Source organism: Urtica dioica, chromosome 2 (genome assembly GCF_054948205.1).
Source record: "Urtica dioica subsp. dioica isolate 48M chromosome 2, U.dioica_male_clone48M_v1_H2, whole genome shotgun sequence".
Lineage (NCBI taxonomy): Eukaryota > Viridiplantae > Streptophyta > Magnoliopsida > Rosales > Urticaceae > Urtica > Urtica dioica.
In genome coordinates this window covers 47,825,821-47,840,376 of record NC_142757.1, presented here as the reverse complement: position 1 = coordinate 47,840,376, position 14,556 = coordinate 47,825,821, and the positions used below count along the sequence as shown (strand labels likewise).

The 14,556-nt window shown below is 41.0% G+C and overlaps 3 protein-coding genes across 3 annotated transcripts; 1 reads left to right on the top strand and 2 right to left on the bottom strand.

Moving 5' to 3' along the window:
• Positions 1–1,676: 1,676 nt before the first annotated feature.
• Positions 1,677–6,308, top strand: LOC149405136 (replication protein A 70 kDa DNA-binding subunit E-like). Its single transcript, XM_089606868.1, has 2 exons — positions 1,677–2,075; positions 3,707–6,308. The coding sequence occupies exons 1-2, from the start codon at positions 1,780–1,782 to the stop codon at positions 5,997–5,999; spliced, it is 2,589 nt and encodes an 862-aa protein (XP_089462994.1). The 5' UTR covers positions 1,677–1,779; the 3' UTR covers positions 6,000–6,308.
• Positions 6,309–7,481: 1,173 nt separating this feature from the next.
• On the bottom strand, positions 7,482–9,374 carry LOC149405135 (uncharacterized). Its single transcript, XM_089607773.1, has 3 exons — positions 9,231–9,374; positions 8,870–9,142; positions 7,482–8,072 (listed from the first exon to the last, which is right to left on the bottom strand). The coding sequence occupies exons 1-3, from the start codon at positions 9,372–9,374 to the stop codon at positions 7,482–7,484; spliced, it is 1,008 nt and encodes a 335-aa protein (XP_089463899.1).
• Positions 9,375–9,496: 122 nt separating this feature from the next.
• Positions 9,497–13,745, bottom strand: LOC149405134 (uncharacterized). Its single transcript, XM_089606867.1, has 2 exons — positions 13,624–13,745; positions 9,497–12,969 (listed from the first exon to the last, which is right to left on the bottom strand). Exon 2 carries the CDS (start codon positions 12,948–12,950, stop codon positions 9,699–9,701), a length of 3,252 nt encoding a protein of 1,083 aa, XP_089462993.1. The 5' UTR covers positions 12,951–12,969; positions 13,624–13,745; the 3' UTR covers positions 9,497–9,698.
• Positions 13,746–14,556: the final 811 nt, after the last annotated feature.

Below are 14,556 nucleotides of genomic sequence, written 5' to 3'. Positions count from 1 at the left end.
TTTTAGACGGACGCTTCGCGAGTCTCTGAGCCAAAACCGAAACGCCGTTATCCACCCGCCTATTCTCGGTCTTGTCCGGCCTAGCCTCTTCGACGCTCGTGCGGCAGCTCCGCCATTCCTCGGACAGCATCTTCGTCGTCCCGAACCCGCTGCCATGGGCTCTGCGCAGCCCATCTAAACCGAGCCTAGACCCTCGATAAATACAACTCACACGCAGATAAAAAAAAAATCAATTCAGCAAATCAAAGTATCAAACCTGAAAATTAAACTTAAATTCTGGTTTGTATTGCGTTTGATAAGGTAATGAAGATGATAACATAGAGAATTTCCCATTTTATCCTTGCTATTGGCACCTTCCAGATAAGGGGAAATTTTTTTTTCCTTTACTCTTTTTACTTTTCTTTTGTTTATACTTCTTTATTCTTTACCATGTGATATAATGTATTGAACTTCTTTCCCTTTGGATATGTGGTACACGTGTAGGATCTGTAACAAAATCCTTCCATACAAAGAAAAGAATTTATTTTCTTTTTATATTTTCCTTATTTTACTATCTTTGTGACTTGTCTCCGGAGTCAAGGCCAAGCAAATGATTTTTTTTTTTTTTTTTTTTTTGTTGCTAAATCTCTCAAATCTTTGTATCTTTAATTTCCACCCCAACAATATTTTAAATATTGCAAAACACTCATTTTCTTATGAAACAAAATAGTTCTTTTCCAAAAGCATTGGGAAAATATGACTAGAAAATTAATTAGATAATTTTCTCCTTAAATCTCCCTCGCGTGAGATCTATTTAAGATCGTTTGGAATTTATTTTCACATTTGTGGTCCTTCACAAATTCTTGAAAAAATTACAGAACCTTGTCGACCTTAAATATCTTTAATTTCCATTCTCGGTTTATTCTCGTCCTTTAAACTTAATGTGCATCATTAATCTTAAAATTTCGAGTCGTTACAACTAAGCAAATATATTAAGTAAATAACACAAAAGTAAATACATATGAAAAATAAAAAGATATTTTATTAAGATTAAGAGTATTTTTATACCAACAAATGTAAGAAATTCATATTTTGGACTAATTTTGACATATTGAATTTTGGTCCAAAAATAATGAGCATATCATAGTTTAGTAATTAATTCAAGTTTCATTTTATTAAATATATAGCCTACCAAGATTATTGCCCTTTTTATAAGAGTACCGTGTTTAAATTTTTTGTAATGAAAATAACGTTTTTTAAGTTATAATTGTTTTTTATGTTTTTAATTTATTTATAGTTTTGAGCTTTGTTTATTTATTGTTTATAATTTTATTTATTTGTTAGAGAAATATATATTTACCGTTATTTTTTTTTTAAAGTTAGTCGTTATTTTATAAATATCGCACTTTAAAAACGCTATTTTCATAATTTTCCAATAATTTTCCGGCGGTAAGTAAAACTAATCATATTTTTCATGAAAAGTGAAAAGAAAACTAATCAACAATAAAAACAAAAATCTACCGCTTAGCTGACGTGTGTAGAGAACAGCACACGGTTAACTTAAAAGAAGCTGTAAAGACCCCGAACGCCACGTGGAAACCAATTATACTGGGGACTCATCCGTAATTTCCCACTCTTCCCTCCCCAAACTCAAAAGGCCAAAACCACATTTCCAGTTTCCCTCTCAAATTCAGTTCCACTCTCTCTCCCCCTCCATTTCTCTCTCGTTCTCTCCTTCTCTCTCTAGGGTTTCGTCGATTATCGCGCTCAATTTCACTCTCCGATTCTCCGTGTCCTTCAATGGCGACTTCGCTGACGGCAGGGGCGATAACGAGGATGTGCAGCCTGGAAGGGCGAAAGGAAAACGACTGGAATCCGGTGGTTCAGGTCATCGACATCCGCATGGTTAACTCCACCGGAGCTCCGCCGGCGCCGGGGACCTCCGAGCGGTTCCGTGTTCGAATCTCAGACGGCCGTTACTGGCAGCAGGGAATGCTCGCCTCGCAGATCAACCAGCAAGTCCACGACGGAAAGCTCCAGCGAGGCTCTCTCGTTCGCCTCCTTGAGATCGTCACCACACCCGTTCAGGGACGATTGTGAGTAACGTAGAATCTTCGTCTCTCTGTATTTTCATTTTGTATCTGTATGTGTTTGATTGAATTTCGGTAGGAAAATTAATTGATGCAAAAGATGGGGATTTATTATTGTTACGATTTCAATTTCAGAGTTTAGAATCTTTGTTTGATAGGGATGCACTGTTATTTGATTGGTTTGATGGCTGATTTGGGGATTTGGAGTTCTCTTCTCATTTAGGGCCGACTTTTAGTAACATAGACTCTTTAACGCTCTGTGACCGTTCAGGGACGATTGTGAGTAACGTAGTCTCTCCATCTCTCTGTGTTCATTTTATATCTGTATGTGTTTTTTTGTGTGTGTGCGTGTGTGTTTTGATTGTTGTTCGTTCGTTGTAGTTGATTGAATTTCGGCAGGAAATTTTATTGATGCAAAAAGATGGGGTTTTAGAATCTATGTTTGATTGGGATGCACTGTTATTGAAAAATTTGGTTTGATTGCTGATTTGGGGATTTGGGTTTATCTTCTCATTTAGGATTGCTTTTTAGCCGGTTCAGGGCCGACTGTTAGTAAAAAGACTCTTTACCGCTCTGTGTATGTATGAGCTTGTGTGTATATCTTTACGATTGTGAGTAAAGTAGACTCTTCGTCTCTCTGTGTTCATTTTGTATTTGCATGTGTTTGTTTGTGTGTGTGTGTGTGTGTGTGTGTTGATTGTTGTTTGTTTGTGGTAATTGATTGAATTTCAGCAGGAAAATTTGATTGATGCAAAAGATGGGGATTTATTATTGTTACTATATCAATTTAGGAATTTATAATATTTGTTTGATAGGGATGCACTGTTTTTTGATTGGTTTGATGGCTGATTTGAGGATTTGGGTTCTCTTCTCATTTAGGGCCGACTTTTAGTAACATACTCTTTAACGCTCTTTGTATGAGCTTGTGTGTACTGTGTTTAGTTTTATGATTGTTTCCCGTTGCAATTGACTAGTTTTTAGTAAGAACTATGACAAAAGATGGGATTTTAATATCGTTATGATTATATATATATGACTAAGCACTAGGAGTTAGTTTTCTTGACCTGGATTATTGGTCAGCGTTAGTGGCAAGGGTAGTTTCAATTGAAATTTAGGGATTAAGAATCCATGTTTGATTGGGATGCATTGTAATTTGATAATTTTGGCTTGATGGCTAAGTTTGGGATTTTTACGAGTTCTCTTATTATTTAGGATTGCTAGTTAGCCTTAGCCCTAATAATGTAATCCGACACAGTTGTTTATTAGTATTGGGTTGCTCTCAGGAAATTTGTGTCTGGTTTTTGTTTAACATGAGCATTACTTGGCCATGTTGGTCTTCTAGAACGTTCAATTTTGTGTTTTCATAGTTTTGTAAGTCTTATTTTGTGCTAATGCTTCGAATATGAGGGATAAAAGTGATTTGTTTCTTGAAGTGTGCCAAACATGAATGGTATTTAGCTGTGTCTACTTCCGATTTCTTTTTTAGTTTTATCTCTTTCCAGTTAATATACTATGATCAAGTGGTGAAAGAGGGTTGTATGGTTCTGCTTAGTTACAGTGTTAATGTTTATTACCAACTATTGCATAGTGAAACTATCTTTTCTTGGATAAATGCTAATTCCATTTACTGCTAACAGGATCATTCTTATCGTTGGCCTGGAGGTGGTGAGTGAAACATGCGACATAATTGGCAATCCTGAAGCAATATCAAAATCAATCCTCTCACCGTCACCAGGGTCTGTAACTGGAAACCCTTTATCCCCGGCCGGTGCTAGACCTTCACCAGGTTTAGCTAATGAAAGTGTGCCTGGGATGTCTTCTTTTGAAACGCCGGGAGCGAATAGATTAAATTCCGGTCCTTATTCTAACAACACAAGATATGGAACAACAAATATGACGCCTATGAACAACAGGCAAGAGCCTGGCTATAGGTCATACGGAATGGCGGATCCACCACCCACTTATGGAAATCACGATATGGGAACCAGGGACGACCCATCTTCATTTAGCGGTCCATATGGAAATCGGAACCCAGGTTTTCACAGCACTAGACCTGAGGTTTCGCGGGTACCTCCGAATTCTTATGGGAGCGCACCTCAGTCAACGTATCAGCAGCCACCGCCCATGTATAACAATAGAGGACCGGTGGCCAAAAACGAAGCCCCTTCGAGGATAATACCGATATCTGCACTGAATCCTTACCAGAGCCGGTGGACCATCAAAGCTAGAGTGACGGCAAAGCAAGAGCTTAAGCACTACACCAATGCACGCGGTGAAGGAAAAGTATTCAGTTTTGATCTGCTTGATGCCGAAGGTGGAGAAATACGGGTAACCTGCTTTAATGCTGTGGCTGATCAGTTTTACAGCGAAATAGAAGCTGGTAATGTATATACGATATCTAGAGGTAGTTTGAAACCAGCTCAGAAGAACTTCAATCATCTCCGCAATGATCACGAAATCTTTCTAGAGAGCACATCAGTAATACAGCCATGTTTTGAGGAGGATAGCTTGATTCCACGTGTGCAATTTCACTTCTGTTCCATTAGGGATATCGAGGCGATGGATAACAACGCGATAGTTGACATCATTGGGGTTGTCACCTCTATTAGCCCTGCAGGGTCTATACTGAGGAAAAACGGTACAGAGACCCAGAAGCGGTCGCTCCAGTTGAAAGATGTCTCCGGCCGAAGTGTGGAATTGACCCTTTGGGGAAATTTTTGCAGCACAGAAGGGCAAAGACTGCAAAATATATGTGATACCGGAAATTTCCCCGTCCTGGCTTTGAAAGCTGGCAGAGTAACTGATTTCAACGGCAAATCAGTGGGTACGATATCTTCGAGTCAGTTGCTTATAGAACCGGACTCTCCAGAGGCTTCCAGGCTGAGAGAATGGTTTGAAAGGGAAGGAAGGAATATCCCAGCTGTCTCCATCTCCCGGGAATCTGGAATTTCGGGAAGAGTGGATATTCGAAAGACCATATCCCAAATCAAAGACGAGAATTTAGGGACCTCTGAGAAGCCAGATTGGATAACCGTCAGTGCAACGGTTTCATTCATCAAAGTCGATAATTTCTGCTACACAGCGTGCCCTCAAATGAATGGTGATCGTCAATGCAACAAAAAGGTCGCGAACAATGGAGACGGAAAATGGAGGTGCGATAAATGTGACCAATCTGTGGATGAATGTGACTACCGGTACATCCTCCAGCTGCAAATACAGGACCACACTGGTCTGACTTGGGTCACCGCATTCCAGGAAGGAGGCGAGGAAGTGATGGGCGTCCCAGCCAAAGTCCTGTACGACTTGAAATACGAAGAGCAAGACGACGTGAAGTTCGCTGAGATAGTCCGGAAGGTTCTTTTCACCAAATTCACGTTCAAGCTGAAAGTGAAGGAGGAGATATACAACGACGAGCAGCGCGTGAAATCGACCGTGGTGAAAGCGGAGAGGACGAACCACGTGTCCGAGTCCAAATACCTTCTGGATCAGATGGAGAAGCTGAAAAGAGAAGACGAGGAACCCTCTCTTCCCACAAACACGGCGGCTTACAGACAAAGCGCTGCCGGCTCAGGCAGAGGGTTTGGAATTCCGGCGAATCAAGCGGGTCAGTATGGCAATCAATACAGCGGCTCTCGGTCTACCCCGACAGCCTCGGCCGGTATGTACTTGAGTTGTAACAGCTGCGGGGCCACAGGGCATAGCTCCGTGAACTGCCCGAGCATCGCAAACAGCCCGGCACAGCCGATGGGAGGGAGTTATGGCAACAGAGCATCTTCGGGGATTGGTAATGTCGCCGGAGAATGCTTCAAGTGCCACCAGACTGGACATTGGGCAAGAGATTGCCCGGGATCGAGCAACGCCGCTGCGTCTTATGGCGGCGGCGGCGGCGTGGCCGGGAGATACGGCGGTCAACATGTCGGGGGGTTTTGAGGTTGGTCGAAATGGAGTTTTGTGTAAATTAATAAACTGCTTTGGCAATATCGGTGTAATGATATTTTTGTGTTGCAAGTTTTTTACTGCTTTCCTGGCAATGTTAGACGGAGGAGCAGGATCGACGGGTTTCGTATGGTTTGCGACTTGGTCTGGAATCAGTTTGGTTCTGGATCCGGGGTCATGTTTTTTGTTTTTTTTTGGAAAGCACTCTTATCTTTTACTTTTGATACTGTAATATATAGATTATGATCGTGCCTATGTTTTTTTTTAACTTATATGCAATGGTACAGTACAGTTAAATTTGCTTCTTTTTTTTTGTTTGTTAATGCAGTGTTACATAATGTTTAGTTCTAAGTCTAACTAGAACTTTCAAAAAAGGGAAAATAACACATTTATACCCTGTGTTTTAGTGAAATGTCGAGTTTAACCCTCGGTTTTCAAAAATGTCGAGTTCATACCCTCTGTTTAACTAAAATGATGAAATTATACCATGAAATAGACAACAGTGTCACAAATATTTTTTTATTGACTTTTCATTCACGTTGACTATAATATTTATAATATAAACACTAATTATCTTTATTCATTCGCGCTATATATGTAATTTATTTAAAAACTAAAAAATAAACAACAGTTTCTTAATCGTGAAGAACACAGAAAGAGGCAAAGGGGTAAACATCGATAGTTGATAGTCATCAAAATCGCATATTCGAACAGAGAATCCAAGATTTAGAGTTACAATTCGAACACGGAATGAAGTCATTTCTTAGGCGGTATGAGTTTTATTATTTAATTTCAATTTAAGGCTATTTTTATTTCAAAATTGAGAATTTGGAAATTAGGGTACTGATTTAGATTTGATTCGATTTTTCTTATATAAGAGTTAATATCAATGAAAGAGAGATTTGTGACGCTGTTATTCATTTCAGGGTATAATTTCGTCATTTTAGTTAAACAGAAGGTATGAACTCGACATTTTTGAAAACTGAGGGTTAAACTCGACATTTCACTAAAACACAGGGTATAAATATGTTATTTTCCCTTCAAAAAATCTTTGCTTTGCTCAGTTTTATTTTGATTTATAATTGGGTCTACACATTGCTGTCAGAATTTTGCCGAACGTATTGGTGTCATGAGAATTGAGAAACACATTTCCGAAAGCACGGCCTACTCAAAGCTAAACCCAATGTTGATTCTGAATGGAAAACAAATTTCTCAACCATGTTATTGAGAAACGTAATTGAATTCCTCAAGTCACTGCCCATTAGTCATAAATTTGAAATAGTCCCCAACTCTTGAACTCCCATCATAACGGAAAATGCAGATTTATTTCAACATATTATTTTATAGGGCTGACCATTGTTTAGTAAGCAATACACATATCATCACAACCCAAGAGGCAATTAAAAATCTTTTATAACGTTGAGATCTACACTTTCCAATATTTCAGAACCATTTATTCAAACCTCATTTTGAGGTTCAGAAGCACACATTCCCGGGCCTAGCTCCGGGCCCGCCATCCATAGGAAGCGGATCGATCACCGTCCCACCGGCCGCCACAGACCCGCAATGACTGCCAATTCGGCTCAGATCACCGGAAACCCCCACCGGGGCCCGCTCGGCCCTCGACCCAATGACCTGACCCACAATCGAAGCTGCGATGGTCAACGCCATGGCGGTCTTGGGCATGAGGACCGACTTCCTGAGCATGGCGATGAAGGGCACGGCGGCGTAGACGGCCACGAACCACGAGAGCGAGAACTTGTCGACGTGCTCTCGCCACGCCCCGAGAGGCACGTTGGCGGCCATGCCCAGAGCCGCGATCGCCAGCATCTTCGTCGGCAGCGGCTGAGGGCGGAGGGTCTTCACGAGGGCGGTGCGGGCGAGGGCCGCCCTCGCCGCCACCACCGCCGCCAGGCACTTGAACTTCATGCCGGGCCACGGCCGGAGCGCCTCCGCCGCGAGAGGCAAAGCTTTGCTCGCCGCCCGGTACGATCTCGCGACCGGGCAGTTCCCCGATTTCAACCACTCGTCCCCGACCGCCTTGTGCTTCGATGGGTTTCCTCCTTCCTGTCGACGTTATTTTTATTTTTTTATTTTTTATTATTGGTAACGATTATACAAACTATTTATCATCAGAGAAAGATACAACTCAAGGGCAGTAGAATGATTGCTCGTTCTACCGAAGGCCCTTGGAAAGAAAACAGCTATCTTCGAAAACCACATCTTGTAAGAGAGAAATTTCACGTTACCTAAGTACTAGGATCTCGAAGGGGAAGGGTGATTGTAATGAATATTAGTAAGTCAAGGGATGAGCTTATGAATAATACTACTAGTGTTACTCTATATATAGAGAGGATTAATGTGGATGGAAGGACATGGAAATAGTGCAAGTGATGAAAGGAATTGTATCCAAAGAGCATTTATTATAGGATGATATAGCTAAATAACCAATTTAAAGTTATGAATTTGCAAAATAGTCAAAGTTTGTCTTAATTCAGTGAAATAGTCAAAATGTGCAGTAATCCGGTTTCAAAAAAAATTTTAACCCCAAGATTAATTATTTGAAAGTGATAAATTGCTTATAATAATCGTCAAAAAAATTGATCTTGACTGTCAAAAAAATTTTGAAAACGTAAATTTCGCTTATTTGAGAAAAAGTTGAAACTTTGGTTATTTTGCTAATCAATCAGTTTCAAATGGGTATTTTGTACAATTTTTCGTTTATTATACTTACCATTAGCACTTGCTAGGATCCATTACTAAACAACTTGCAATCTTGTCTAACCACCGAGAAAATAAAAAGAGGAAAAGAAAAAAAAAATCAGATGCCAGCTATTAGATGATGTTTATTTTTTTTTTTGTACCTGTGAAGATGGTTTGTTGTTGGATGATTTGGACTGTTTCCTCTGTTTGTTGCCCTTGTCAGAGAATGGACCAAAACCGAAAGGCCCTCCGAATCCGAATGAAGATAGACTTATGCTCGCCACTTTTCCAGCCAAAGGGTTGAAATGTGGCGAAGGGACGTCGTTGCAAATGGTAGACCTCTCGGAGAGAGGGACAATCCCGTCTTTTCCGTGAAAGACTTTGAATGCCAAATCAAAACTGAAATCGTCCTCGAATATCGGACCCTTGACCCCCTTTTATTTCAAATCAGGAGGAAAACTTTACTGAATTGAATTATTAGGTTATAGTATTCAATTTACAGTACAGAAGAACACAACTTACAGATATAGTAGCCAATGGAATCTGAGCTGAAGAAAAGGAAAAGCACGTGGGTTCATTGATGTTCTTCAAAAATGGACATCTCTGAAACTCCTCAGAAGAAGTGCATTCAAAAGCGCCGTTTTTCATTCCTTTCAAGAAGTCCATCGTTCCGTACTCTCAAGGAAACTTGCGCACAGAGAAAAAAGAGAAACACAGTTGAAGATAATTGAAAAGAAAACACTGGATAATTTTTTTTTAAAAGATATAGAGATCTTGCTCCGTTCGGATTGATAACATAAATTACATAATTCGAATTACAAGAGTTTCATTTACAAATACTGATAGCACTGATCAAATCCACAGCATTAATAGTCTAGACGCTGGACATTCTTCATAGACAGGAAAGAGAAAAAAAAAATATAGACATTTATAGTGCCTAAAAGAAGAGAGCATTCTATTCTAGTCGGTCTAAGATCAAATCAGCATTGCTCACTCAATTTCAATTTCCCATTTACACTTTCCACCACACAACTCTTCTTTCTTCACCCACGTCATTCCGACATCTTTTCCACCGCATCCTCTGGAACGATTGTTCTGAGATTCTCTGTAAGTAGGAGTGTCTCTAGTACTTGTTCTCCCAAACCCACCCCAAAATTCTCTCTTCTTCCCGTTCCTCCGAAATCCACCATTTATGGATGAAACTCCAGCTTCTGCTTCCCCGCTGGTTTGTCCCGCTTCTGGGTTTTTTCCTGCCCACTTGTATATCCCCTCTCCATTCTTCACCAATCCACCATTCACAGACAATGTTCTCAACTCGGGTCCGAAATCATCCCTCTGCTCCTCCTTATTGATGATCTCTGCAATCGTCTCATCTTTAGTTCCTCGCCTAGCTTCCCTCTTGCCATTCCTTCTAACTCCCGCATCGAAAGAAAGAGTTTCAACTTTCTGCGCACCATCAGATTGTCGCAACTCGTTGCTTTTTGGCCAAGCTTCGTCTTTAGTTTGTTCTCTTTCTGGGTTCTTTATCACCATCATTTCAGCTCTATTTCCTTGGCTAGATCCACCATGAACAGAAATATCTCCAACTTCATGTTTGGATTCAGCTATCTGATCCAACTCGTGACACTCGGGCTTCCATTCAGTCCGCTTTTTCATTTTCCTGGAACTCTTCTTGCCTTTCTTCTGCTCTCCATTCAGAGACAAAGCTTTCAACTCTGGCTCGATATCAGCCTCCTGATTCTCCTCCCTATAACTCTCTACCCTCGTTTCAACTATAGCTTCTCGAATTGCTTCTTTTTCACCATTCCTCTGTGATCCCCTATTATCAATTCTACCCCCGCGGCGGCCGGATAAGAGTTCAGCTCTTTCACTTTTACCCGTGCTGTTGCTCTCTGGCTTACTCTCACGGCTGACTTGTTGTCCTTCATCCAAAGACAGATTCCCCAACTCAAGTCTAATATCAGACTTCCGATTTGAGCCGTTTCTCTCTACCTTCTTTTCAGCTCCAGCTCCCTGGCGAGCTTTGTTCTTGCCACCGCTCCTCCTCAGTCCACCATTCACTGTCAAAACTTCCAATTTTGGTTCGCTAACCACTGTCGGATTCAACTCATCTTCTGGCTTACTTTCATGGCCAAACTGTCTCGTTTCTTGCTTCCCTTTCGCTCGCCTATCGCCCATTTTCCCATTCTTACTTGGTCCTCCATTCGCAGGCAAAACTCCGCAGTTTGGTTCGCTAACCACCGTCAGATCCAACTCATCCTCTGGTTTACATTCATGGCCATATTGTCTCGTTTCTTGCTTCCCTTTTTCCCGCCTATCAACCATTTTCGCATTCTTCCTTGGTCTTCCATTTGTTGGCAAAACTCCACAGTTTGGTTCGTTAACCACCTTCGGATCCAACTCATCTTCTGGCTTACTTTCATGACCAAACTGTCCCGTTTCCTGTTTCCCTTTCGCCCGCCGATCGACCATCTTCCCATTCTTCCTTGGTCCTCCATTTGTTGGCAAAACTCCACAGTTTGGTTCGCTAACCACCGTCGAATCCAACTCATCTTCTGGTCTACTTTCATGGCCAAACTGTCTCCTTTCTTGCTTTCCTTTCGCCCACCTATCCCCCATCTTCCCATTCTTCCTTGGTCCTCCACTCGCAGGCAAAACTCCGCAGTTTGGTCCGCTAATAACCATTGGATCCAACTCATCTTCTGGCTTACTTTCATGACCAAACTGTCCCGTTTCTTGTTTCCCTTTCGCCCTCCAATCGAGCATCTTCCCATTCTTCCTTGGTCCTCCATTTCTTGGCAAAACTCCACAGTTTGGTTCGCTAACCACCGTCGGATCCAACTCATCTTCTGGCTTACTTTCATGGAAAAATTGTCTCATTTCTTGCTTCCCTTTCCCCTGCCTATCGCCCATCTTCCCATTCTTCCTTGGTCCTCCACTCACAGGCAAAGCTCGCAGCTCAGGATCCATACCAGCCCCAGCTTCAACTGGAAACCCGAGTCTTTCTTCTGCTTTGCCATCGCCCCCTTTTCTCACCCAGCGATTGGCAGATGAGACACCAACTTTGGGTTCAACACCAACCTTATGATTTAAATCATTGACCTCCGACCCTGCTTCTCTGTTCACTCTAGACGGCCCAGCTTCATTCCAGCCAATAACAGGAAAAGAGCAAAACTCCGGTTCAACCTCGTCGATCGGTGTCAAACCATTTTTCTCTGCCCTAATATCCCCTTCAACATATTCATATGTTCCTTTCTGTTTCTTCTTACCCTTCTTCTTATTGTTCTTGTTATTCTTCTTCCTCTCTTCTTCTCCGGCCACCGCCCCGACATCGGGCGCCTTGAAAACGCAATCGCTTCGCCTCTGAACATCTGCGACGGTCCAATCATTGGCTCGGTTCCGTTCCAGCTCATCCTCTTCCTTCTTCCTCAGAATCTCCGTGGCGGCCTGATCTTCGGCTCGCTTCCGTTCTCGCTCTAGTTTCTCCGCTTCCTTCTTCCTCTGAATCTCCGCGGCGGCCTGATCTTCGGCTCGCTTCCGTTCTCGCTCTAGTTTCTCCGCGGCGGCCTGATCTTCGGCTCGCTTCCGTTCTCGCTCTAGTTTCTCCGCTTCCTTCTTCCTCAGAATCTTCACCGCGGCCTGATCTTCGGCTCGCTTCCGTTCTCGCTCTAGTTTCTCCGCTTCCTTCTTCCTCAGAATCTCCACCGTGGCCTGATCTTCGGCTCGCTTCCGTTCTCGCTCTAGTTTCTCCGCTTCCTTCTTCCTCAGAATCTCCACCGCGGCCTGATCTTCGGCTCGCTTCCGTTCTCGCTCTAGTTTCTCCGCTTCCTTTTTTCTCTGAGTCTCCACCGCAGCCTGATCTTCGGCTCGCTTCCGTTCTCGCTCTAGTTTCTCCGCTTCCTTCTTCCTCTGAGTCTCCACCGCGGCCTGATCATCAAGACGCTTACTTTCTCGCCCTAGTTCCTCTTGTTCCTTCTTCTTCTTCTTCTGGTCTCTCTCCTTGAGCCAAAGCTCCTGAAGATGAGTAATCGTGACATAGTTGGAGGGGAATGAAGGAACCTTGTTCGCACTTTCCACTCTTGCCCTAGATCCCCCAGATTCTCCTACTACAGGTATCTCTCCTCCTAGATCTTCTAGTTCCTTGTTCTTCTTCTGGTCTCCCTCCTTAAGCAAACGCTCTTGAAGATGAGCGGCGGTAACGTAGTTGGAGGGAAACGAAGGAGCTTTGCTCCCACCCGCCATTAGAGACCACGAAGAAGCTCTGAAAATCAGGAGAACAGTACCAGAAGAACATGACCGCGAATTCGTGTACATATTGCATCTCATTAAATGTAGGTTATACCGTATAAAATCACGGAATTATTTGATATTCTAAACTTACATTTTATATTACGTTAGATGTGTTCAATGTCGAAATTGTAAATAAAAGTGGCCAAATTCATTGAGATGAGCCAGAAAAGAATGCACATGAGGTCTGGAAATGAGATGCTCTAATCAACTCAATCAAGCAAACTATAAAAATTGTTCTTAAAATACTTAAAACGAAAAGTACAACAACATAATAAATCGAAATAAAAATATAGTGATTAAAAAATCAGTTTAAACAGATAAACTTTATAGCTCAGCTGTCAACAGAAGCCATAAATGCTTGCAACTTTCAAACCTAGAAAAAAATAAATACATAAAGAACTCTCCGAACCGCGATTCAGGGAGAAAATTTCGCGATAATCTGTAGCGTAAACTATGAATGCGTTTGAGACTCGAATATTAAGCGATTGAGGTTCAATGCGAATATCGCCGCGATTGTTCAAAACAACATTTGAAACTTCAAACCAGAAACACTAACAAAGTATAAAAAAAAAAACTGTTCGATTCACCGATACAGAGAGAGATATATGGAAGGAAAGAAAATTACCAGAAATCGTGGAAGGCTTGATCGGAAAATTTAATGGGGGCAGAGAGACGCGTGTGTAACACAAGTGCCTACAAATTTCGCGGACTCGTGTGTATATTAAGTATTAACTGCTTATGTTTTTGTGATTCAAGTTTAGGGGAAAATATCAAGTTTAATGGAAATACGACATTTATCCCTTTTATTTCGAAAAATATCAAATATATCTTCAGTTTAATATAAATGACATATATATCTCCTAAAAAAATGTTATATTACAAATATCACTCTTTTTCGTTTATTTTTTACAAAAAAATAATTTGAACTCTCCAAAATACCCTTAATGACATAATTTTTTATTTTCTATTCTATATACAAAAAAATTAAATTAAAAAATTTCTTTATAAAAAGTTAATGATTTTTTTTTATAAAGAGAGATTTTTTTTTTAATTAAATAGTAAATAAATATTTATTATATTAAAGGTCTTTTAGGGAGTTCAAATTATTTTTTTGTAAAAAGTAAACGAATATGGTGATATTTGTAATATAACATTTTTTTAGGGGAGATATATGTCATTTATATTAAACTGAAGGGATATGTCTGATATTTCTAGAAATAGAGAGGATAAATCTCGCATTTCGATTGAATACGAGGGATAGTTTTGATATTTTCCCTTTAGTTTATCTATGTTTTATATGAGAAATTTCATTTTCTAGATCCTAAAGTAACGAAAATATCTCAATTACACCCACTAGTTAAGAAATATCCAAAATTGAATTTTTGTATCGATTTCGGACAAAAATACCATCAGTTCAAATATATCCTCTCTCTCACACTTCATCTCTTTCACTCTCACTTTCTCTCTCTTTTTCTCCCCAAAATCTGACCGAACAAACCAAAATCCGACTGAGACAAGAAAAATCTGACCTTCTCCATCAAAATCCGACTGGCCCACC

Bases quoted from the DNA above. Each gene is read 5' to 3' on its own strand.
- LOC149405136 (XM_089606868.1), top strand. From the start codon at position 1,780: ATGGCGACTTCGCTGACGGCAGGGGCGATAACGAGGATGTGCAGCCTG. The intron at 2,076-3,706 runs GTGAGTAACGTA...TACTGCTAACAG, and splicing joins ACACCCGTTCAGGGACGATT to GATCATTCTTATCGTTGGCC.
- LOC149405135 (XM_089607773.1), bottom strand. From the start codon at position 9,374: ATGGACTTCTTGAAAGGAATGAAAAACGGCGCTTTTGAATGCACTTCT. The intron at 9,143-9,230 runs GTAAGTTGTGTT...TTGAAATAAAAG, and splicing joins TTCCATTGGCTACTATATCT to GGGGTCAAGGGTCCGATATT. The intron at 8,073-8,869 runs GTACAAAAAAAA...TAACGTCGACAG, and splicing joins ACAACAAACCATCTTCACAG to GAAGGAGGAAACCCATCGAA.
- LOC149405134 (XM_089606867.1), bottom strand. From the start codon at position 12,950: ATGGCGGGTGGGAGCAAAGCTCCTTCGTTTCCCTCCAACTACGTTACC.